The sequence below is a fragment of the Simochromis diagramma genome, unplaced genomic scaffold (genome assembly GCF_900408965.1).
Source record: "Simochromis diagramma unplaced genomic scaffold, fSimDia1.1 OVJJ01000602.1, whole genome shotgun sequence".
Lineage (NCBI taxonomy): Eukaryota > Metazoa > Chordata > Actinopteri > Cichliformes > Cichlidae > Simochromis > Simochromis diagramma.
In genome coordinates this window covers 12,224,308-12,248,900 of record NW_024387040.1, presented here as the reverse complement: position 1 = coordinate 12,248,900, position 24,593 = coordinate 12,224,308, and the positions used below count along the sequence as shown (strand labels likewise).

The 24,593-nt window shown below is 41.8% G+C and overlaps 1 protein-coding gene across 1 annotated transcript; it reads right to left on the bottom strand.

Annotated features, from left to right (window-relative positions):
* Window positions 1–1,197: 1,197 nt before the first annotated feature.
* Window positions 1,198–21,431, bottom strand: ptchd1 (patched domain containing 1). The gene is made up of 5 exons (XM_040044136.1): window positions 20,266–21,431; window positions 19,393–19,974; window positions 14,599–15,313; window positions 2,474–3,192; window positions 1,198–2,389 (listed from the first exon to the last, which is right to left on the bottom strand). The coding sequence occupies exons 2-5, from the start codon at window positions 19,804–19,806 to the stop codon at window positions 1,289–1,291; spliced, it is 2,949 nt and encodes a 982-aa protein (XP_039900070.1). The 5' UTR covers window positions 19,807–19,974; window positions 20,266–21,431; the 3' UTR covers window positions 1,198–1,288.
* Window positions 21,432–24,593: the final 3,162 nt, after the last annotated feature.

Sequence of the window (24,593 nt, the reverse complement as noted above, 5' to 3'; positions counted from 1 at the left end):
GCCAAACTCTAAAATAATGAGGTCAGTGTACAAGTGATCCTGATGTGCCACAAGCTCTGTCTTCAGCTGCTCTAAATAGTGTTTCAGACTTTCATTTAAACTCCTTGATCTGTATCATGTCAGTAATCTTGGAGATCCTTCATATGGTTACCCCAGTAACCACTGTTGGGTGTAATGTATTACAAAGTAATGTGATACTGTAATCACATTACGTCTTTCAATAACACACTAATGCAGCGTGTTACTGTACCAAATTCCGTAATTCACTAACCTGCAGTACCAACAGAGGGAGATGTTTTATTTCAAGCCAACATTAAAATAATCACAGGAAAGCCTTTAAAGAGACATTGCATTCAGTTCATCATAAACACATTTACATGTAAACACATTTTAGCCACCTAGCTTAATTGTTTGTGACATAGAACAATGCTGGATTGTACTGCTTTAAATATATTATCTTCCTCTTCTGGTACTGCAACTTCTGCATGATTGTCCATTTCATGCTTTGAAGGGGCAAAGCGTGAAATGGACATAGTGGACCAGTGTGTCTATTACATGCTATGTCATGATATAGGGTTGGTCAAGTATTGAAGTAACATACTGCATTACTTTTAATACATAATTTCTCTTGAGTAATGACCACGGAATTGTGGCCTTACAGCTCCACACGGGCAGCCAGTCAAAAGAACGTTGACTTAAATGGAAGGGGATCATACCCAAAATGGCGTGTTGTAGATAAGGGTTGTACAGAGAGGCTGCATTAAAACCCAGAATAAGATAAAATTATTTTGAAAAAGTAGATCATGTGAAGCTACACCAGCAGGAATAGAATTAGAAATTTTGAGCTGAAAATGAACAAATTAGAGTAAAAAAAAAAAAGAAGAAGAAGAAAAAACTCCCATACAAGGGGACTTTTGTTAAATGCTAATATTTCCACAAGATGATATATTACAAATCACAATGCTAAGATCTTGATTTTTTTATTTTGTCTTTATTTTTCCAGCAATAAAGTAGAAATACTCGAGTCATACAGATGATTGCCTCATGTCACTGTAGTTGTGCAACTTGATATGGTGAACAGACAGCAGTAGCCAAACAAAGTGACTGAATCTAAAGCAAGTTTTGGTGAAAAGTGTGGCACTTCCTCTGTGATTACATCACAACCTGGATTAAATTTAATGTCTCATTAGCTTTTTAGGAAACACCTCATTCACATGCCACACAGCACTAGCAACAAGCAGGTAACATGTGCACTAGAAACCTGTCTTCCTCTCTTCTCATCCCATGCTCAGACGGTGGTGATCTGGTCGACAACTCTGGTGCTGTCATTCATTTCAACACACTCCACCTCCTGTCTCTGTCCTTCCCCTCCAGGTCCATGGCCCCGGCTCTTGGAGGGGGGCAGGAAGGTGAGGAGTGTGGGCAGGAAAGCCAACGTGTGCAGGGCCGAGCAAGCGGCCGTCAGGGTGAGGCAGCGAAATAGTGTGCGTGTGAGGTTGGAGCGTATGGAGCCAACGGGTACCAGGGCAGCACCGTAACAGATGAGCGTCTGTAAAGAGGGAACACCGTGTCTCTCCAGTGCCACTCTCACCCAGCGAGTCCTGCTTTCACCCCGACCTGCAGCAAAGCCACAGAGGAGGGGGCCGCTGCAGTCTGCTGAGTGCCCCAAAGCTGAAATCAAACATAGCACAGACATGCAATCCAACTCTACACCCCATAAGGTCATGAAGCCCAGGACGCCAAACTGGACAGAGAGCAGTGTGAGGCCCAGCCACACAGACACCAGGGGCTCCACAACAGCCAGAGAGGAGAGACCCAACAGGAAAAGCACCGCCAGCAGTGAGTGTCTAAGTGGGGAGCTGACTGCTGCAGCATAGCGGTCCAGGTAGACGAAAGAAGGGTTGAAGATTAAGAAGCGGACTCGTGAGGTCAGTGACAGGCGTCGCAGCGTGTCCAGCAGCACTGACATCTCCTCGCGCTTGTTCTCCGTTGTTTTGGCAACCAAGAAGATGCGAGAAGCTGCCACATCAGGCTCTTCGCCCTGGCCGCGCTCTGCAAATATAATGTCATCTGCAAAGTGAGCAAACTGCGGCTCACGGAGAAAGGCGTGGCGCAGTGTGCGGGTGAAATTTTCCCGCGGCTGGCTGGTGGACTGGTTGCGATCTGACAGGTAGTTCAGGTAAGCTTCCAGCCAGCTTATTCTCTGGAAGCCTTTGGCATATTCCAGCAGATCCCGCTGCACTGAGGCATTCCAGTAAGGGGCACTTTCATAAATGTAGAATCCAATCACAGGAGAGTATGAGCTGAAGTAACGCTGCTGGGCTCGGGTGTACAATACTGTTGCGGTGTCCATTGCAACCAGTGCGCTAGGGTCAGAACCCTGGGTCACCTGTTGACGACACAAACATTTTTATTACATGCCACAAATAAAGACTTTATAATTCTGTAAAAGAGAAATCACCAGGTGTCTCACCTGTAGGAATCCCATCAATCCAAAAGAGATGTAAACCAGATACAGCAGAACCACAAAGGGTTTAACATAAGTGTTAGTGATCCAGTCTCCATAGCAACGTCGCACACAGCCCAACAAAAGGTGGGAGTCCTGAGGATGAGGGTCCGTGCTTGCTGTGGAATGTGGGTGAGGGTGTGGGTGTGGGTGAGTGGAGTTAGCAACATGAGCATGTCCACGAACAGCGGGGTTGTTAGTTGTATGCGGGTGAGGGTGTGTGTGCGTGTGAGTAAGGTCAGGGTTTGGTGTGTGAGTGTGACCAATCCCTTGTGGAGGATTCGTCACTTGGGTCTCCTCCTGGTAACGAGTGTACATTAAACACCTGTACCAAGCCGGTTTAGAGTCCAGACGGTCTGGTTTGGGGACTCGCCGGCAGAAGCAGCCATGTCTGTACCCGGTCTCCAGGTAGCCTGTAAACACCAGACAGGAACTGTAGAAGGACAACATGTAAACATAGCTGATGGTAACGGCCAGAGCAGCAGTGCGGCAGAAGAGCCGGACGGCTTCCATGTTGGTGAGCGGGGAGGCGGCCAGGCCCAAGGTCATCAGGTGGATCATGGTGGAGCCAGAGAAACGCAACATAACATCCTCGAAGACGCTTGCAACGCGCTCTTTCACATGCTGGTCCTCACGGGTTCGTCTCCACGATGACAGCATCTCAAAGGAGCCGAATAGCCCATGACCTGAGGACAAATAGAACAGCAATGAGAATGAATCTTGTATTAGACCAACAAATTTAAGAGATTGTAACAGTATCACACTTATTTAGCCAAAAAAAATTACTTTAGCAGAACTTTGTTATTTCTGCTCTATTTGGCTTGTTTCTTATATAGAAACTAGAGAGTAAAACTTTAAATACTGTCAATGACTAAAAACAGTAGTCAGGTATAAACATACAGAAGAAGAAAAGAGATGAGTAAAGAAATATTCAGTGAATCACAGGAAACTGGTAGCTGGTTCCAAAGCTGGCCAGGAAGCTGAAGGCTAAGCCTCACTTTTTCTACATTTAAATACCCCAAGAACCACAAGTAAGCCTCCAATCTGATTAGACTGAGACAATTGCAGATAAAAAGCAAATCTGAAAATTAAGAATAAATAATATGTTTTGGTTTTTTTGGTTTTTTTTTTCTAAATTACACAAATTAGATTCTAATTATTTATTTTAAGTAAATTAACTATTTTAGTTTAGTTATTTATTTTATTCATTTGCTGCAAATGATGTCTCTTGACTTATCTGAAGAACCTTCACAGTTCACCAGAAGATACTTAGCTCTCTGTTTTCCAAACTCCAACCTCTTTGTTTTTAATTCATGGTTCCCTTAGCAGAAAACCAAGGTAATTTATTGGGATGCAAGACATCACCTGTATTAAAGACAAATATTTTCTTGTAACTAGGCTTAAAAATTAAAGCTCCTCTTTTCTTTACAAGGGGTCAAAACCATATAAGAACCTCCCAGGGATTTGTGTCTCCTCCCAATCTCAAACTGGGGATCTTTCAGCCTTGTTGCTTCAGTTTATTCATTTCATCAAATCCCAGTGTTGCACAAGGTAGTGCAATAGTGCTTCTGAATATTCCCTCTTTGTATGAGGTCACACCAAAATCCCATTTGAAGTGGAGCTACATGAAATGACAGATGTAAGACACTGTGAAAATGCCATTTTCTTTTGATTGTAACATGCCCAACGTGAGAAATACCAGAAGCGCCATTGCTCCTGCAGTAGCAACAATAAAGAGACCAATAGTCTTAAAACAACAGCACGATTTTCACATGATAAGTGAAAGGAATGAATCATTGTCCATTCAATAAAGCAAATTAGTGCCCATTTCCATGAATTTGTGCTTGTCCAGTCTCACGTGCTGCGCATACACATTGATTTAGGTGCAGCAGATGGTTTTTAAGGGTTTTTTTCCTTCTGTGGTTGCCATAGCATCCGTGAGTCACCAGTAACACATGTACACCCCACCGCTACCACCCTCACCCCCCTCTCCAGTGACCTCAGCATGGCGAAACACTTAACACCTAAGCAGAGGCGCATTGTACCGACACTTGAGGCGTGGGCGTGGAGTACAGAGAAAGTCTGCAGATCTGCGATGTGTGAGAGGGAATTAGACAGAGGATGACGGAGAAAAGAGGTGCAGAGGTTAATGTTGCAGAGACAAGATGAGAGCAAAAAAGAGAGGCTGGAGACAGCACTTGTGCAAGGATATTTACCAGCAGGAGACAGGCACACAAGCAGACACACTCACATATATAGAAGCACTTAGAGGAACATAGAAGGATGTTTCTTTTTCCTGAAACTATGTCTGCCCTTGATACGACTACTGTGTTGCAAAATGTTTTTGTTTTTTTCCAGATATTGAAAAGTCTTTGTCAGTTTGTTAACTATGGCAAAAATGGAGCAAACAGGCAGAAGAAAATAAAAAATCTTAACAAGCGATCTTAACAAGTATTGCTGCTGATGATGATCCTTGGGGGATATAATGTATGTATGTAGAGTTGTGTTTGGAAGTTTACTTACACTCATCATAGTCATGAATGTCATGTTGATTTTCAAATCCTAAGAATTAAAACATGAGAATTGGTTGCATAATTTTGGGTTGGTGTTGGATTTTCTCTAATCCACGCAGGGTAAAAAGTATACATACAGGCTCAGATATATGCATGCACGTTTTAATCTTTAAATAAGTGGTACTGCAGATTCTTCAGTGTCTTTTAACCTTCTTTTAGCCAAAGCTTATTAACTTCTCATTAGTGATTACGATTTACCACAACTGGTAGTTTCTCTTAGTCAGCATGATGAATGATTTGACCAATAGTCAAAACAATAGGGAAGTCCAAGGATCTCAGTGAAGATCTAAGAAGGAGAACTGTAGATCTGCATAAATTGCCAAGGTCCCTTTGAGACATGGAGGAACAACTGAAGATTTCAAAATAATCAGCTCCAGCAATTGTAGGTAACGACAAGTTAGTTGGATTTATCAACACTTTACCAAGATCTAGAAGAAGATGTAAATTGTTACACCCAGATGAGAGGAAACTGGTTGTTGTTCAGGAACAATCAGGAACCACCAAGACTCAAGCCTGCCATGGCTGCTGGACATCCGTGTCACTGACCACAGTGAAGCACGTTGTCACGCTCCTGGGACGGTGACCCAATGTTTTCTGTTTTGTATTATTTATCCTTGATTTCATGATTTGTCTTTGCTAGTCTCTCTGTTTTGGTTTCTGTCTCAAGTATTCCTAGCTCCTTAGTTCTTTAGTCTTTTCTATGGTAAGTGGTATGTCATCCAGATATGGGTCAGGGCTGGCGCAGATGCCACTGTTTATGTGATAGCATGCCACATCTGGCCCGATTGTGGTTTGGTTTATGTGGCCCAGGCTCATAGAAAACAGGTCTTCCCCGGATCCGGCAACAAGCTGGCACTTCTGACTGACTGGTGTCATGGCAGGGTGTATGTCAACCAGATGTGGGCCAGGTCTGTAAATGATGGCACTATTTATGTTCCTATTCTCCTATTTTAGTTAGAAGATCCAAATGCTATGTTACAATACTATACTGCTATGGTAGCCAATGTTTCAAATGCAGGCTTGACAGGTTTGTGAGTGTACACATTTTGATCCCTGGCTCCTCCAGTCTGAATGAATGTAGTTAGGAAGCACTCAGTTTAGAGAAAGTGTGTGATTGAGTGAATGTGGCATGTTGTATAGAGCACCTCAAGTAATCCGGGAGAGTAGAAAAGTGCTATATAAGAATCGGTCCATTCACTGTCTGAACAGAGTTTCATCATGTTACTTTTGCACTGTTATGTTCCGGCACACGTTGTTATTACATGGCTTGATTAAGGTACACATTAGGCTGACATCTAGGGCCAGAGCTGAAACTGTTCTGGGCCAGCACAGGGCCAGCAGTGTGTCTGCAACTGGCCCGTGGCTGCACATGGCTCACATACCGCAAAAAATGATGGCCCTTTGGCCAGATCAGGTTTGCACAGAACCACCAGTGTGTCTGCAACTGGCCTTGTGCTGGCCCATGTGTGGATTACCTCTGGCAAACCTGATCTGGGCCACCAAAGGGCTGTCATTTTTTGCGGTATGTGGGCCATGTGTAAGCACATTGTGTGGGCCAGATCTGGGCCATACCAATTTTGCCATGTGGGTAGGTTCTGGTTCCGTGTTTCGTGTATTTTAGTCCTGTCTTTCCCTGCTTGTTGTCACGTTGTACCCTCTAGAGTCTGTGTTTCCTTGCTTCTAGTTTTATGTTTTGTTTCCTGCATTTGGTGTTCATGTTTTTCCAGCAAATAAAGCTGCATTTGGGTCCTTCCTCCTGGCTGCCACAAAGTGAACCATGACACAACTTTTACATCACCATGGACTAAGAGGTTACCAAAAAGGAAGAAGCCCTTGCTCCAAAATGTAGACCTTCAACCTCAACTAAATTTTTCAGCCGCCTATATGGACAAGCCAAATGTTTTATAGTCAAATGAGACATACAGTGGGGCACCCCTGATAATTTTCATGATTTTCTTTCATAAATCATTGGTTGTTTGGATTAGCAATTTCATTTAAATATATCATATAGCAGATAAACACAATGATATTTGAGAAGTGAAATGAAATTTATAGGATTTACAGAAAGTGTGCAATAGTTACTTAAACTAAATTAGGCAGGTGTATAAATTTGGGCACCCCAACAGAAAAATTACATCAACATTTAGTAGATCCTCCTTTTCAGAAGTAACAGCCTCCAAACACTTCCTATAGCTTCCAATGAGAGTCTGGATTCTGGTTGAAGGTGTTTTGGACCTTTCGTCTTTACAAAACATCTCCAGTTCAGTCAGGTTTGATGGTTTCCGAGCATGGACAGCCCGCTTTAAGTTACATCATAGATTTTCAATAATATTCAGGTCTGGGGACTGAGATGGCCATTCCAGAACGTTGTACTTGTTCCTCTGCATGAAGGCCTAAGTAGATTTTGAGCAGTGTTTACGGTCATTGTCTTGTTGAAATAACCAGCCCCGGCCCAACTTCAACTTTGTGACTGATTCTTGAGCATTGTTCTCAAGAATCTGCTGATACTGACTGGAATCCATGCAACCCTCAACTTTAACAAGATCAATTTTAGTTTCATCAGTCCACAGCACCTTATTCCAAAATTAAGCTTGCTTGTCCAAATGTGCTTTAGCATACCTCAAACAACTCTGTTGGTGGCATGTGCATGGAAATGGCTTCTTCTGCATTACTCTCCCATACAGCATCTCCTTGTGCAAAGTGCGCTTAATAGTTGAATGATGCACAGCGACACCATCTGCAGTAAGATGATGTTGCAGGTCTTTGGAGCTGGTCTGTGGGTTGACTATGATTGTTCTCACCATCCTTTGCCTCTGCTTATCTAAGATTTTCCTTGACCTGTCACTTCCAGCCTTAACTAGAACTGTGCCTGTGGTCTTCCATTTCCTCAATATGTTCCTCACAGTGGAAACTGACAGCTGAAATCTCTGAGATCGCTTTTTCTATACTTCCCCAAAACCATGATGTTGAACAATCTTTGTTTTCAGGTGTTTGAGAGTTGTTTTGAGGCTCCCATGTAGCCACTCTTGAGAGAAGACGCAAAGAGGAGAAAAACTTGCAAATGGCCACCCTAAATACCCTTTCTCATGACTTGATTCACCTGTGTATGTAGGTCAAGGGTCAATGAGCTTACCAAACAAATTTTATGTTCCAAAAATTGGTGCTAAAGGTATTCTAATCAATAAAACGACAAGGGTGCCCAAATTTATACACCTGCCTAATTTAGCTTAAGTAACTATTGCACACTTTCTGTGCTTCATTTCACTTCTCAAATATCATTGTGTTCATCTGCTACATGATATATTTAACCCTTTAAGAACTACCATAGAACCAAGTCCGCCAGAGCTTATCTTTATATTTTTACATGCTGTAGTGCCATTTTTGGGAGCATTTCAAGTTGCTATACATCAATACAACCGTTATAGCCCAAACTTTAATAATATGTATGCATTAAGTGCATAATAACTACACAAATTGCAAAAAAGTGCAATAAACTACCAAAAAATTTAAAATCGTTTTTGGGGTTTTTTAATATATATTTCTAGTTAGAGAATTTTAAGATGTTTATCCCTCAAAACTGTAAACACAAAAAAGTTGCACAAAATATTTTCCAACAACAGGAAATTTATTTTGAGTGTCTTCATAGTTTTATTTTTGAGATACACCAATTTTTATATACTGCAGGAAAAACGAAAAAAAATATATTATAATGCAAATTTGCAAAAAAAACCCGCATTTGCATCAAAATAAACTATTTCCAGCAGTGCAATTTGAGTTCTAAGCATCCCAGAAACGATACAGAAAGTCATAAAGTCAAACATGACTTTTAAAAACACCAGTGTAGGCTTATAAGGCCCCGAAGGTAAAAAAAAAAAAAAAAAAAAAAAAATCACTTTCGGTTTCAGGCAGGTAATGGCGGACATGCAATAGTTCGCGCTGACGTCTGTTCCAACGTAGGAAGTGTTATGAACAGCTGATCAGATCGGCAAAGCGAGTTTCTGTAATATTATGTTTTTGTTGCTGCAAGTGTTTTTTATGCAGTTTTTGCAAAGCTATATGTGGAAGGAAACCGTGAGCTAGGACAAGCTGATGGCATAACATGTAAGTGCAACTCTTCCGGTTTCTTATGCAAAAAAAATTACTGCGCTAGCTTACGTGGTTGCAGTCCTACAGGGATTTAAAAATAGTTACGCAAAACGGAGCATGCCCGCTCCGACTGGTTTTAAAGGGTAAAATGAAATTGCTGATCCAACCAACCAATGATTTATGAAGGAAAATCATGAAAATTATCAGGGGTGCCCAAACGTTTGCATACCACCGTAAATTAAGCTATTTGGCCACAATGAAAACAGGAATTCGGAATTATTCGGCGGCATAAAGGTGAGGCTTATAAACCTAAGAGCACTGCTAGCTATTAAGCATGGTGATGGGAGCATCATGTTCTGGGGCTGTTTTGCTGGCAGTGATACTGGTACATTGTAGAATGTGGATGGAATAATGAAGCAGGAGGACTACCTGCAAATTTTTCATATCAACAGCTATATGGTTGAACCTTTGACACAACTGGATGTTCCAACTGGACAATGACCCCAAACACATATCTCAACTGGCTTTGAAATTGATAAATCAGGCTAATGGTAAGCTTCTAAAATTGCCTCCCCCAAAGCGCTGAGCTCAATCCTATTGAAAATCTGTGGGTTACACTAAAAATTTGGGGAAACCTAATTTACATGAACTCCACCAATTCTGCCAAGAAAAGTAGTCAAATATCCAGCGAGTATTATGCCTGAAGCTTGTTGATGGCTACTAAAAGCATCTGGTCAAGATGCAACTTGCTAAGAGTCATTTAGCCAAATATTTGTGGGAGTCTATGTATGTATTTGAGCATTTATGTATGGTCAATTATTGGACAAAATCCAAACTAACCAAACAAATGTATGCTGTACTGTCATTCCACACTGGAAAAAGAACCGCTCAAATGAATAAATAATAAAATGTGTAAAATTTTCCTGAAGCTCAAGGAGGCATTTTTTTTTTAATATCTGCCAACTGTCTAAATAAATATGTGAAAAATACACAACCTACAATACTGTAAAACAAATAAAGGTAACAGATTATCTCATGAGGTGCTTATATGACATTCTCTTAAAAACTAAATGATCCATTAATTTGATTTTTACATATCAATTAATGTGGACTGACTGAATGTGGGGATGACTGTTTTAGTTAAATTACAAAATAAAAATAAATTTGGGGGAATTTAAGAGCAGCTTGGTTTTATGAGTTTTCCTGTGAAACAGCAATAATTTCTTTATGACTTTATTAGTCTCCGACATCATTGTGGAGTAATTTATGCCCACTTTTCTCTGCAACAATGCGTCAGTTTATTCGCTCTGGCAGCTCTCTTAAGGTTCTGCCACAGCTTTTCATTAAGGTTGAGGTCTGGATGTTGAATGGACTACTGCAACACCTTGATTCTTTTCTTTTTCAGCTATTCTGCTTGGGATCATTGCCCTGGTGCAGGGGTGGCAAACTCCAGACCTCGAGAGCCGGTGTCCTGCAGGTTTTAGATGTGTCCGTGATCCATCACAGCTGATTTAAATAGCTAAATTACCTCCTCAACATTTCTTGAAGTTCTCCAGAGGCCTGGTAATGAACTAATCATTTGATTCAGGTGTGTTGACCCAGGGTGATATCTAATACCTGCAGGACACCGGCTCTCAAGGCCTGGACTTTGCCACCCCTGCCCTGGTGCCTGACCAAGTTTGCTCTTGCACTGATGACCTCACATTTGACTCCAGAATTCTCTGGAAAACAGATGAGTTCATGGTCAACTGCAAAACCAGGTCAAATCACCATACTGTGCTTGACAGTTGATATGAAGTATTTGTCCTACTTGTACTGTACTACTTTTTCCCTGCATTTTTGTCTGTAAAATAAACAAAACTTTCAACATAGCTGCAGTTATAGTATGTACAGTAGGCCAATATTGGTCTCTTGTACTCGGTGAAGGCAGGAATGGTGGAGCCAAAGTACAGACTTACAGAGATAAAAAGGTACACTCAACACTGACTTATTGCTAAACACAACAAAATAACAAAACAGACTGGCAGACAGAACACACAGTATGAAACGAGAGAAATAGCAACACAGACCAAGGAAAACGCAGGGTTTAAATACACAGAGGGAGCAATCAGGGAATGGGAGACAGGAGGGAAACACAGCTGGGACAAATCAAACCTTATGAGACAAGGGAAGCAAAACTAAAAACACTGACATGTGACACGGACTTTCAAAGTAAAACAGGAAACATAACACAGAGACTGTATTATGAGATCTGTATCCAGATGACAAGGGGATACAGCTGACAGGGGAAACAGAGCAACTATTGAACACAGACAGAAACCAGAAGACTAAAAACTCTAACATTGAACCCAAAATATTAGAAATGATAAATAATGACAAAATCGAAGTTCAGTAATCATGAAAAACTTCAGCCTCCCAAGTAGCTGTTGACAAGTGGTCAACAAATATATCAGTCAAACTCTTCTATAAAATGCCTGAAATTTTCCTAGAGCTCTAGGAAACATTTTTGTGCATCTGACCAACTGTTCAAACATGAAAAATCCTTAGCTGGCAGGTTTATGAAACAGAAGAAAGCCTGAAATTAAGTCATGAGAAAAGTACAACTGTGATATTTTCTATAAAAAAATGACTAAAATGGTCCATCAGTTATCAGTCCCCCCCCCCCCTGTACACTGATGTACTGTGCACTGCGCCGTTTCTGTTAGGCAGAACTCCCCAAAGCTCCACAACGGAGGTGAAAAGTGCAAAGTTAGCAACACCCACAGAGCCACAGCAGTGACAGTAATGGCAGGCTGAAGCAGACCAGAATGATCCTTTACCGTTAACAATTTACCCTCGTTGCTACACAATCACACACCTGGTGAGTTAATGGCCCAAAGTCATTATCCCATCAATGTGCAACTTTTTAAATTAGCGAGCACAATGTGAAACATCTCTTGTGGTTGATTTTAAAAGAGAAAGACACAAATCTCTGTCATTTTTAAGATATTACAAAAATACAGCATTCTTCCTTAATCCAAATCCTATCTTCCCCTGTAACAAAGCTTTCTCTCTCGCCTCACGCTGTCCTCCCACCTTTTTCTGTCTGCCCACTTGCATTCTGAGAAGATCCTTCTCCCTGCCTGCCTGTCTTCCTTCTAACTACAGTTTAACTTCATTTTCTGCTAAGAGAATCCTTATCTCAGCCTGCATTTGGAGTGATATTTCATATTTCATCCTCTCTGCCTGTTTCCCTGTACTTTCTGTTCACTCTGCAGTTGTTCTAAGCCTGACAGCAGCCTTTCCTCGCCCACTTTCTCTTTGTTCCTTCTCTATATCTTATCCCTGCCCAACCAAATAAACGAATTTACTTAATTAATTTAGTGCCAAATGCAACACAAATGAATGCTCAAACACTGATACAACTTTATTGGCCCTTTCCACATGCAAGGTGCTGCATAATTAGGAATGCAGAGGCAATCCAATTACGCAGCTGAAATAGTCACTGATCAGTAGCAGAGGTTTGTTAAACTGCTGATTGATTTTTTTCACTTTAGGAAATACACAGTAGGATAAATACTACTGTGCAACCCCATTTACAACAATGTTATGAATGCATGTGGAAAAGTCATCACCAAATCAAAAATATGCTTGTATGTCTTTAATATTTCCAGTTAAACAAAATGTTAATTTTGTTTAATATTAGTAGCTGTTTTTAGCAATACCCCAAAGAAGTATTTATCCTTAAATTATATATATATATATATATATATATATATATATATATATATAATTACATTGATACCCAAGTTTTATACTACCTGTAAATCAGCATTTTCACTGGCTTCCAAAATCAATTGCATGTTGGGGCTGCCCCCTTAATCAACCTTAAGCTCTTTGGACACTTACAGAGGGTTATAAATTGCACTGAAATGTTTTTCCTTCCATCACTAGAATGTGACATTTTTATTGATATTATATATAACCACCTTATTACATTAAGCAGTATTGTTGCACAAACAGTTTTAAAAGTGTCTTCATTTCAGCTGTACTAAATTTGATGCGACATAAACAAAGCACAGCAATGCCTCTTCACAGAATATAAACTTAAATTGTACCAGGTTTAATTACAAAGATGTGATCACCGACTGGTATCCAAAGTGAAGTTGTATTTAAAGGAAAAGCTGGGCATTTTTACCACTGGCTACCTATCCAGGGTGTGCCCCGCCTTTCGCCCTGTGACAGCTGGGATAGGCTCCCGCCCCCCCACGACCCTGAAAAAGGATAAGTGGAAGCGAATGGATGGCTACCATTTTATTCCTTGAAACTAGTCCTAAGTGCAGGGTAGATCTTACTGAGAAACAAAGGACAACTGTGCACTTGTGCAGGGACTTCTCAATAACACGGCAGGCTCACCCTAAAGCAAACCATATTTTATGATCCTTCTACACACTAATTGATACCATAATTTAGACAACAGACATCTTGTAATAAACAAGACTTGAAACGCTAAAGCACTAATCAGGAAAGTGTTCACTGTGATCGCATATCAAGTGAACAGTAGGGTAGTTTTCCTGTAGACTTCTATGCAACCAGACTTGTTTCTGCAAAAAGAGGGGGCGCCTCCTGCTGGCCATTAAAAAAACTGCAGGCTTAAGGCATGGGTTTCAGTTTGAAGATCTGGAAGATAGTCTGTGTACAATGTTATATACAACGTGAGTAAAGTGTTATTACATATGTGTGTATGTATCTGTGTGTGGCTCTGTCAGAACTGGGGTTAGGGAGTAGCAGTCTGTCATGACTGGTTTGGGTGAGTAGAAAAGAAGAGAGCGGAGGGAAAGACACACAAAAGACACACTCTGTAAGACAGCCAGAGTTTATTAACAACTAATGATTAAAAGAAAAGTGGTGAATAAAGACATATATGGTGAGTTAAGTTAATGTTGTTAAAGTCAGAGGTCTTGTTGGCATGTAAAATAACTTCCTGTCCCATCTCACAACTCATTCAAGACTCTGCTTCAGCTGCAACTTAAAACTTTTTTGAACCTTTAGTTTTAGTTTTTGCCACTCGTCAAAAAACATGTTGTTGTTACCATCATCCTCTCTATCAGTAAGTCAAGTTCATGCCCCACCACTTGTCAGTCATTTTGAAGACCTGTCTACTCTGAAATGGCATTCAGCCTTAGGCAGACATCTGAAAAATCTATTACAACAGGTACTGAAAAAGCAGGCTGCGAGGTACAGGCAAGCAAACTGCGAAGGAAAAGCAATGCCAATGTTCTGTGCGGCTCCCACCTGCCATGGATTAGCATCGGTTACTCTTTGAAAACGTCCTATACATAAAGGTCAGTTCCAGATAAATGGGAAAATTATTTCATAAACACCCAAAAGGTAAAATATACTTTGTGATATTATTTGTTATTTCTACAGCAAATATATCAGAGTTAAACCTACCAAGCATGACGAAAGGGATCCCCAAGTACGTGGAGTTGTAGGTGGCCCCAGTCAGGTTGAGTATCCCAGCAGCAGTAAGGCCTGATAGAGTGATGGACAGCAGAGCTAGCAGTCCCAGCCAGGGTTTGGACCTCACACAGTCCCTCATGGAGCAGCAAAGGACGACAAGCACCCCACACACTCCCAGGCTGGCCAACAGGGGGCGACGTGCCAGCACTGAGGAGAACTGGAAGTCTGTCCTCAGAGAAGATGAAGTAGAAGGGTAGAGGCCCAACTTTGGGTGCAACTCTGCAAAGTGCTGCAACTCAGCACAGAAGGCCTTTTCCCACTGGCTGGCCACCCGGTCCATCAGGCCGCCTGGGGCTTGGAGGTAGTAGGTGAGCTGCAGCGCCCTGGCAGATCGGACACCTTCTCCCCTCACTCCCATTCCCTGAGCTCGCATCGCCCCCCCAGGACCCCAGCCCTGCACACCACCCATCTGGTGGCCAATGTACGCTTGCCGCCCATCTGCCAGCTGTGTGATGGGGTACCTCAGGACGGGCACGGAGCGATTGGAGTTGCGAGCTGACTGGATCTCCTCCATGGCGCGGATGATGTCATCGATGATGCAGACATTCTTGTCATCAAGAAGGCAAAGGTTGGAGAAGGAGTAGTTGAAACTGTTGAAGCCTGTTGCTGGCACAGTTACCTGCATCTGGTAGATCCGTCTGTGGAGCTGCGAGCAGAGAAAACAAAGAGAGAAAGAGCTTTATTTGCTCAGCTTAATGGTGGCTTTCCTGGATAAACTGTGGGAACAGTGAAAAGTTTCACTACGCAGCACACAAACTGAGTGTCAGCCACTCATTCACCTACTTTGTGTTCCTGTTTGTGCGACTACTAGGGAGAGAAATTTGGGGAAGTGTGTGTGTTTGTGTGTGTGTATGTGTTTATATATTACTCAACAGAGAAATAATAGTTGTCTCAGAGTACTCCTCCATTTCTATGGCGAGAGGACAACTGTGCCAGCATCCACGGTGCTGGTTACTAAGCAACAGGCCTGATGCCAGTCTCTGCCATGGTGAACAGGAGAAAAGCTTTCTCCTACCTCAGATTGCTGCATTGGCTTAAGAAAGGGAGTGTGATTCTGCAGGAATGTCTCCTGAAAATTATTATAATTTTGGTTTAAAAGTTACTGTCCTGCAGCAACCTGTCCTAAGATTTATTGTAAAATAAACTTTTACTGCCAAATTCTTCCACTCTGTCATCATTATTGTCGACAGCTTCATGGCAGAGACTTAAAATTCCTGCTGTAGGTGCCTCAAGCACGTACACTAACTTCAGATGCCTGCTCTTTAATAGTTGAACACTACAAGTGAACGTTAACTTCACTTCCACTTGCATGCAGTTATCTTTACCAAGAGTAAACCTACCATGCTCTATCAACACAGAGTCGATTGTTTTCTTTTGATTATTCAAGAAGGGTTTTTAGTAATCATCCTCAATATAAAATTCATGAAACAGCTACTGTGTACGTAGGTGTATGAAGTGTGTTTATGCATTATGTGTCCAAGCAAATTTCTCTGTGGGATAATAAAGTCTTATCATGGTTGTTATGTTAAAGAAACTAAAGTGACCCTGTTTTAAAAGGTGGATATTATTTCAGATTTATATTCTCTGTGGATCACTAACTAGCTGGTGGTGAGAGTTAAAGAAAAAATATTCATAAAACAAGACTATAAACAATAATTAATTTTTGTAGATGGCTGGGAATCTTTTATTATGTTAAAAAAAAATCCAACATCAACATATACGAAGATATTTGATGGGGATAACTTTCCAGCAACATATTTTATGGACAAGTTAGAAACTTTGCAAAACCATCTGTGATGCTACTATAAATGATAGGTGTGAGACTGTGTGTTTTGTGCTAACCTATAAAGGGGGTATCTGCTTTTTGCTGTGTGAAAACTGACATATCCTGCAGCCCTCCTGTAAACTTAAAGCTCCAGTCACACAGAACTAGAGACTGGGTGTCAGAAACCAGGTAACCACTGGTCGCTAGGAGAAAGAATGAGTATCCCTAACCTGTTGCAAGTGGTTGTTGTAGGTTGGTAGCAATCCCTTTGAAATTTACTGTTAAAGACCCAATCACGAAGATTTAGAGACCAGTATTCTCAGACCACTTGATGAGTGGTTGCAGGAGGCTGCTTGCTATTGTTATGTGACATTGGTACACAAAAAGGTAAATGCTACTGCATTGAAAATCTCCTTGTGAGTGCTTTGGTTGCTAGCAGAAAGCAGCAGTCACCTAGTTTGCATGGAAGACATCGACTTTTCTGCAAACACTTGCCAATCACTCTCTAAGTAGTTGTGAAACTGTAAAAAGTGTGACCCAAACTGGAAATGGAGACCATTCAACCTCAAAGTAAAAGTTGAGCAAGTAAAGCCAGTGCAGCACAACTTTTTCTGCCCGTGGCCATCTCCCTGTACAACTCCTCCATCTAATACACTATAAACACTGCAATAGTTACATCCTTTTTGCACACGCTCTTTTCGACTATGTAATATTCCTGTCAATATTCTTGATATTCATTTATATTCACCTCTGTTAATCCTTGATATTTATCATTGAGTGATTGTATATATATTAGTGCTATTTCTTAAATTTGTAAATCTGTAACATATTGGATTGTTTTAATAGTTTAGTCTATTACCCTTAGCGTATTGGAGCAACTGTAACCCACATAATTTCCTTAGGGTATGCTATCCTTAATAAAGTATGCTGATTCTGATTACTTTCTCCAAACATTACTACCACTTTATGGTAAGTTAGCAAGTGCTTGCAGTCTTCCATGGAAACTACAGGCAATTCCAATAATCTGCTAGGGACTAAATCAATCACAAGGAGGTCACGGCGCAGAACCCTCTTTGCAACTGATTTCACTCACTGACATCCAGTAACCACTCGCCAACCAGTCACTGTTTTCCCGTAGCGACCAGAGGTTTCCAGGGGATTGCTGACCAGTCTCTAGGAGACTGGATAAACAGTAAAGAAAATGGATACATTGGTTGGGCTCTAAAACCACACTAGAGCCATGTTAGGAGAACTGTAGAGCAGAGATTTGTTCTAAATAATAACATTTGACTTAAACAGAAAATGCCTCGAGAGAAATTCAAATTTTTACTCGATAAATAGAGACTTTAACCTGCTGGTGGAAAAAGATTAAAAAATTAAAACACAATTAACACAGCGCTGTGTATCCTCTGGGAACCAAGTCTATATCCATAATAATATACTTCCAGTAAACAGTTGTTAAGACATTTCTTGACCATGGCGTTGGCTCACACGTGTGCCCCTGCAGTGAAATGATGCTGTATATTTGCTTTGTCTTTTCAAAAACAACATGCAGTATCACATAACAGTAAAGTACGCGTTGTTTGAACACTGAACATTTTCCCACAAAGGATGGAAACCACCTCAAAAAAGAGCGAGCTGTAGTGAATCAGTTTATTTACCAACTACAGATTAAATACTTCAGTAGATGCAGTCAATGGGTGTGACTCAGAAATCTTACTCTTACTGCAAGTGGAAATCCCGTCTAGTTCTTTCTCTCGCTCTTGCTGATATCGCTCTCTCCACCGACGCATGCTTTAACTTACTACATGCAACAAGTTCAGACCCAGAGGGATGCAAAAAAAGCTTCTGGGAAAATGCAAGAACTCATATGCTGAGGGCAAGCCAAGAGCAAGCAAAGACACAGGAAAAGGAAAATTACAGAGTCTTGAACCTCACGGATGATATGCAACACTGTAAGATTACGTAACAGTGGATTTACCCTTTTACAGCACTCTCTTTTATGCACCAACCTGTTTCTCACTCGCTGCCCGTTGGCAGCAAAAGATGCACAGCTCTGAGCTCTCTAACTGTGGCAGTCCTCTGTGGACCAACGCTGAATTCTGCATGTATGTAAAGTAGGCCACAATAACATTCTTTGATAAACACATACACAGAAAAGCATGCGTGGATGGAGCTCTCACAAACTCAATCTCCTCAGCAGAGCTCGGCGTGTCCAGCATATGAGTCAGCAAGCTCTGATAGCAGCCTAATAACTTCATGAAATCATTAAACTAATTGCTCTAGGGGTGTCAGGCTGATACTCATAACACCATTTAGGTGTACCAACATAGAGACCTCTAAGCTCCAGTTAACGTGTGATTAGGATACCCTGCTTAATAACCTCAAAAGGCTGTCAGGGTGATTTGAAATAAGACTCCAGTTAATGAATATCAGTCACGGAGAGTGAGGAGTGAGGCAGCCTACAGATACTGACCTTCACCTCTTTGTGTTTCTGAATGAGAGCTTGTTTTTAAAGCTGTAGATGCACCTCGTTTTCTGATGTATACACCATGATTTAAAGGGCACAGTAGCTAACTTGTCAAATGCTGTACTTTTCAAGTGCTGTGTGTTTTCGCTTGGCATTTCGCCACAGGTGCCTCGCGGAGTGGGTGGGTAGGCCTATATGTGCTCTCGAACTCTAAAAATGACCATTCAAAGGTTATAGGTCGGCTCACATTCCGTCCATTTCAATCTTGGCACCTACTAGTTGAAGCCTATTTCTTCAGCAGACACCTGTGTACGTGTTTATTTGCTTCGTTGTCATATTTGTGTTTTTATCATTTCTTTATTAATCGTGAAAATACTTTAAAGATACTTTTACATTTATTTTATTTTATATATCAGACTGCTTGTCAGCTGAAATTCACAATTACTAAAGAAATGAGTTGAGAGTTTGTGCCATGTGTGCACGTGCGTACCTTTAGTATGGCGTCCAGATGAACCGGATCCAGCACGCTCCCCTTTCGGGTGGTGATGATCACGCGCCCATAGCGGCCCGGAGTTTGCAGGTCAGAGTAGAGCGCGTGCTTGGAGCGGTTCACTGGGAACAGACTGTCCACGAGGTTGCCCTCAATCTTGGCCAGGCTGTGCTTGGGCGCGAGCAGGCTCTCCACGTCCTCTTCCACGCGGTACCGGCTAAAGCTGGAACCCAGCAAGATGGAGAGGAGCACGGGCGCGGAGGCGAAGAAGACCGGGTGGCTCGCCACGAACCGACCCAGCGCGTGGAACGAGGTCCTCAGGCCCGCGTGCAACACCTGGCGCAGCATCCTAGCGCGCGGCCGCGGCTCGAGCCTCTCCCACCGACCGGAAAGCCCCGGAGCACTGCCGAGCATCAGGGGCTGCCGGACGCATCGGTGGGCTCCGTGGGTTTTTGTCCGGGGTAGAGGAGGTGATGCCCGGTGGTGGGAGGATTTGTCCCCCGGAGCAGGAGGTCACCAGCCGGGAGAATCCAACCCTCCTCCGGTCACAGGGGCGCCCCTTTGCCGGGGTTCTCTCATCCGCTGGAATAACGCAAAGGACAGAAGGCTGCAAAATGAGCCAGCATTTATCTGCTTTGCGTTCAGAAATTATATCGCCAGCTCTACTTTAAATTTAATAGTCAGTACCCCGCTGCGTTCCGCGCCTTCTGCAAACTGCAGGGCTCTGTGCGCAAGAGAAAAATCGCAGAGCCCAAGTGATCTCATAATTAGACTTGTTAAGCGTCTCCCCTCAAAACTGTCTAGTAGTTCTGTTCGCAGCGCGCGCTGAACACACGTTGTAGTTGCACTATACCAAAGCAAGGCTGTACATACCCAAAGAGGAGAGCGGGGGTACCGACCCGGTGATGACGGAGATCATCTAAGACGCACTCAGACCGAGATATTATCCTGCCGGCTGTCCATGCGTCCAGCTCCACCCTGCATCACCAAGTCAGCACACAGCCGGATGGGTGGTCGAGGTGGGTGGGTGTGTGGGTAGGTGAGAGTCGCAAGATGGGATAAGGTGAGGCGTTGTGCATGCAGTGGGGATGCCGGTATAGCTGCGTGTGAAATCAGCCTAATTTGGGCTTTTTTTTCTCTGCGGCAGAAGGCTGTCATCCACCCTCTCCTCTCCGCGTTGCTCCGGTGGTATAGCGGAGCTTCCGTTCATCTGCCACTAATTACCGGCTTTCAAACTGGGGACCGTCTCTCTCTCTTTTTCTCTTTCTCTTTGCTTTCCCCCCTCTTTTGCACCGCCCTCACGACCCGCTCCAAGTCCCCTTTTTCGGCCCCGCCTCTCACCGTTCCGCGCCGCTACGATGCAGAGAAACGACGATGTGAGTGGAGAAGGATTTCTAGGAATTCAACATGTTACAAGTGTTTACACAGGTTCTGTGATGTCTTTATATCAGAAAAAGAAGAATTAGAGTTGCTCGGTGCATACTAATATTATGGTACTGCTGTGATTGTTCCCTCAGTTTTGGGATGTTTTCAAGCTTGAATGATTTTTTTATAAGAGAAACGTGCAGCTGTTACAACATATTTGTGTTTTTACTGCAGGGTTAAATAGAACTTCTTTTTTTTTTTTTTTTGCGCAGACACAAAGTATCTCTTAGGTTTGCTGTTGTGTAGCTCGTTACCATGGAAACGGAACAATTACTGTGTTGTTTTTTATATGCTTTCGTTCCTATGGCAATGGTGATGCCACCCATCCCCCCAAACATACACTCGCACACACTCACACACACACACGGTCACACACCTGCTGACTCCCAATCTGCTTATGGCATGGTGGAGGTGTCTGATACAGTGGCATTAAAGCCATAAGAGTGAGGAAGAAAGCATGAGAGAGAGCAAGGAGCAGAGGAGGAAATAATGAGTGCAGACAGACAGAGATCACTCTCTTCTTGTCTGTCTGTGTGTCTTTGTATTTAAAGCCCTGAAATCAAATAGTCAGGCAGGCTCTGCTCTGTCTTTGTGGGACCACTAATGGCTCCCTGTTCTCCCCAGATATCATACATCAAGGCTGTTCGGATTTAACACAGACTCAAAAGACAACACAAAAAAATGAAAAGAAACAAACAACAACAAAAATGCTCTTTACTCACCATGTTTGGATTAAATGAAAAGAAACAGTGCACCGCTTTAAACTAAAGAAAAAACGTTTGCAGCAAAAGGTTTTGTGCAGTGTGCAAAAGCCAAAGGATTGCTGTTAAACTGTCATTTTGTCTTATTGCATTTTTAAACCTAGTTTGATGTTCAAGTGAAAAAAACAACAAATTTTAGTCAGAAATGTACCATTCTGAGAACCCATAGACCGCTGCCTCTTGGAATAACAGTCAGAACAGTTTTTAAGGCCATCCAGTGTAGTGAAGATATCTGGTTCAAGATGCCAGCCATTGTCCGACTATGAGTGATTTCTTTTGCTCTCCACGTGGACCGCATACAACCTAAGCCTGCTCAAATGTGAGCGGTCAGTAACACTTACAAACTGGAAGGGCTGAAAAGTGAAAGCAGAAACATTTACATTTCATAATCTGTAGATATCAATTTATGGAGATTGGAAATTTCTATGTTATTTTAGCACTAATAGAAGTCTAGGTTTGCCATCTGTTACACCTGTGATAGATAATTATCTTTTAGTGCCAGTCAGTGCAAACATGTATCTCTGTTATGCGTTAGTATCAGCCAGTATAATTAGTTTATTTAATAAAAATGATGCAATTAACCTGTGAAGCATCAATACCTCTAAATGTCTTTTGCTCGTTTTCTCCCAGGATGTCAGAGGTGGTTCGATTATCTGGTATGTTTGATTTGAGGTTATTTAACATCCAAGATGAAATGTCTGGATATCACAAATTTTTCCTGTTAGCACATATAAAGACCCAATTCGTCACACAGTAAACATCGATATGCTGGTAATGTGAGCAACTGATCGGAATCGTGAGGTCTGATGAATGGATGGAAAAGCTCATCTTTCCAAAGGCACCATCAACCCTCAGTTCAAGGAAGGGCCATCTCAGTGTTATACGCTTATGTAGTAGCTTACTAGAAGATCTTGAGCTACTAAACCCACAATTGCTTAAAGGGACAATCTTAAACATTTTAATCTAGTAAAATTAAGCCATACATTTCTTTTTTTTTTATCCTGTTACTTATTTGTGTCCAGTTCGTGGGGGCAGCAGTTAAGTGGAGATGCCCAAACTTTCTGAGGTTCTCTTACACTGAGGCATAATCTCTCCAGCATGTCCTTGGTCTTTCCCAAAATCTCGATATATCTCGCTGAATATATCGAGAACAGCTCTCCTGGAGATACCCAGGAGGCATTCCAATCAGATGTTTGGTCCACTTCAGTTGGCTCCTTTGGATCCAGAGGAGCACATCCATGGAGATGCTGTGCCAATCCATCTGTCCGGTTGCTGCCAGACTCTCTCCCCCATTCTTCAACAAGACCCTGATATATTTGAACTGCTCAGCAGCAATAACTCATTCCCAACCCAGAATGGGCAAACCGCATTGTTACAACTGTGATCTGTGACCTTAGACTTGAAGGTGCTAAATATATGGCGGTATCCCTGATCAGGTAACACAGTTATGACTAAACCGTTGGCCAAAGTATGTCCATATTGTCAGGTCCAAGTATTTGGATGCAGTTTTTGTCATTTTATTTTTTTGCTTCACTACATTGGATCATGATTCATGAAATGTCAATGGAAATTAAGTAGGTCATAATTAGGAAACGCGTAGCAGACCCCCTAAATGTTTGGAGTGGACAATTTAAAATTTAAAATCTTAAAACAGAAGAAATGCAATACCAAGCGCCACAACACCAAAAAGAACTGGAAGGTTACTAAGGTGGATAAAGCAATGCTGATTTCTTTTAATTGTGGAAAAAAAAAACCTTCATCACATGTAGCCAGAAGATTTCTCATTAGAAAAATGTTTGACAAGGACAAAGTACCAGCTGACTTTTTAAAGCAGTCAAATGCAACAGGTTTGTTAGAAAGAGTAAAGCTTACCTCTGTCGTTCAGGGAAAATGCCTCTACAAAGTAGGATAACTGGCCTTTTCAGCATTTTTGGACAGTGGATTGGTTTAAAATATTACAAAGAGTAGCTAATGGAAGAATACGGAGCAGTCGACATTAACCATAAAATGAAAGGATGGAAGCAACAGGCCGCACATCTCCAACTTCTCCAAAAGGTCACATGTTGTTTTACTGCTGTGCAGAGTGCAACATAAAAACAGATCACCATTTCTAATAAAATGATGGAAAAAAGAATTTTAGTTATACCAGACTACTTTATCACAAAAACAAGAGTTTGTTTGTTTTTTCTGTGTCTTTGTTGTTGTTGGGGTTTTTTTTTTTTACCCACAGAATTCTATGTCCTGCAACATGAAATCTTGGTTGCCACTATCACCTAGATCTGAAAGATGAAGCTAATGCTGAGCTGCCATAAACTTCAGTTCCTGAAATTGTGTATTGAAACAGACTCCCATATTGAAATGCTAAACATCATAAAAAAAAACCCCAACCAACCAAACAAACAAAAAAAAAAAAAACGTGTTCACAGCCTGGTGAAAAGATTGGGGCATGGCTGCTTTGACTGACAGGTGCAAAAACAAATGGAGTTAAAGCAATGATCTGCCTGCTGTTACTGTGACATCTTCTGTGCTCACAAGCTGATAATTTAGCACAATATCCTGAAGCTTCACAATGCAAATTCCAAAAATAGTAGGTGATGTCATGAAGGCTATGTTCATTTTTAACATTCAGTTTATAGTCAGTCTTTATAGACTGCCATGTTAGAATATCCAATATTATGGTAGAAACCTCTTCTGTGGATGCTGGCCGTCTTTTGTTCAGTTCTTTGTCAAGATGATCCAACAATGCTTCAATAATGTTGAGGTGGAGGCTTTTGGGAGGCCAATCCATGACTGGTATTCCACTCTGTTTTTCTGTCCAGGTATGCCTTTACTGTATGGCATTGTGTTTGGGATTATTGTCATGAAAAAGAAGCCATTTTGAATCAGATGCTTTCCAGATGGTATCACATGGTAGATCAAAATCTGACTGTACTTTCCTGCATTAATAATTACATCAATTTTGAAGCGATCCCTAATACCACTGTATAAAGTGCAGCCCTAACCCATGGCAGAGCC

What these genes read in the sequence shown, in the direction of transcription:
- ptchd1 (XM_040044136.1), bottom strand. Translation starts at nt 19,806, where the DNA reads ATGCTCGGCAGTGCTCCGGGGCTTTCCGGTCGGTGGGAGAGGCTCGAG. An exon ending in GATCCCTTTCGTCATGCTTG is followed by an intron (nt 3,193 to 14,598) that starts GTAGGTTTAACT and finishes ATTTGTCCTCAG; the next exon opens with GTCATGGGCTATTCGGCTCC. An exon ending in GATTGATGGGATTCCTACAG is followed by an intron (nt 2,390 to 2,473) that starts GTGAGACACCTG and finishes TGTCGTCAACAG; the next exon opens with GTGACCCAGGGTTCTGACCC.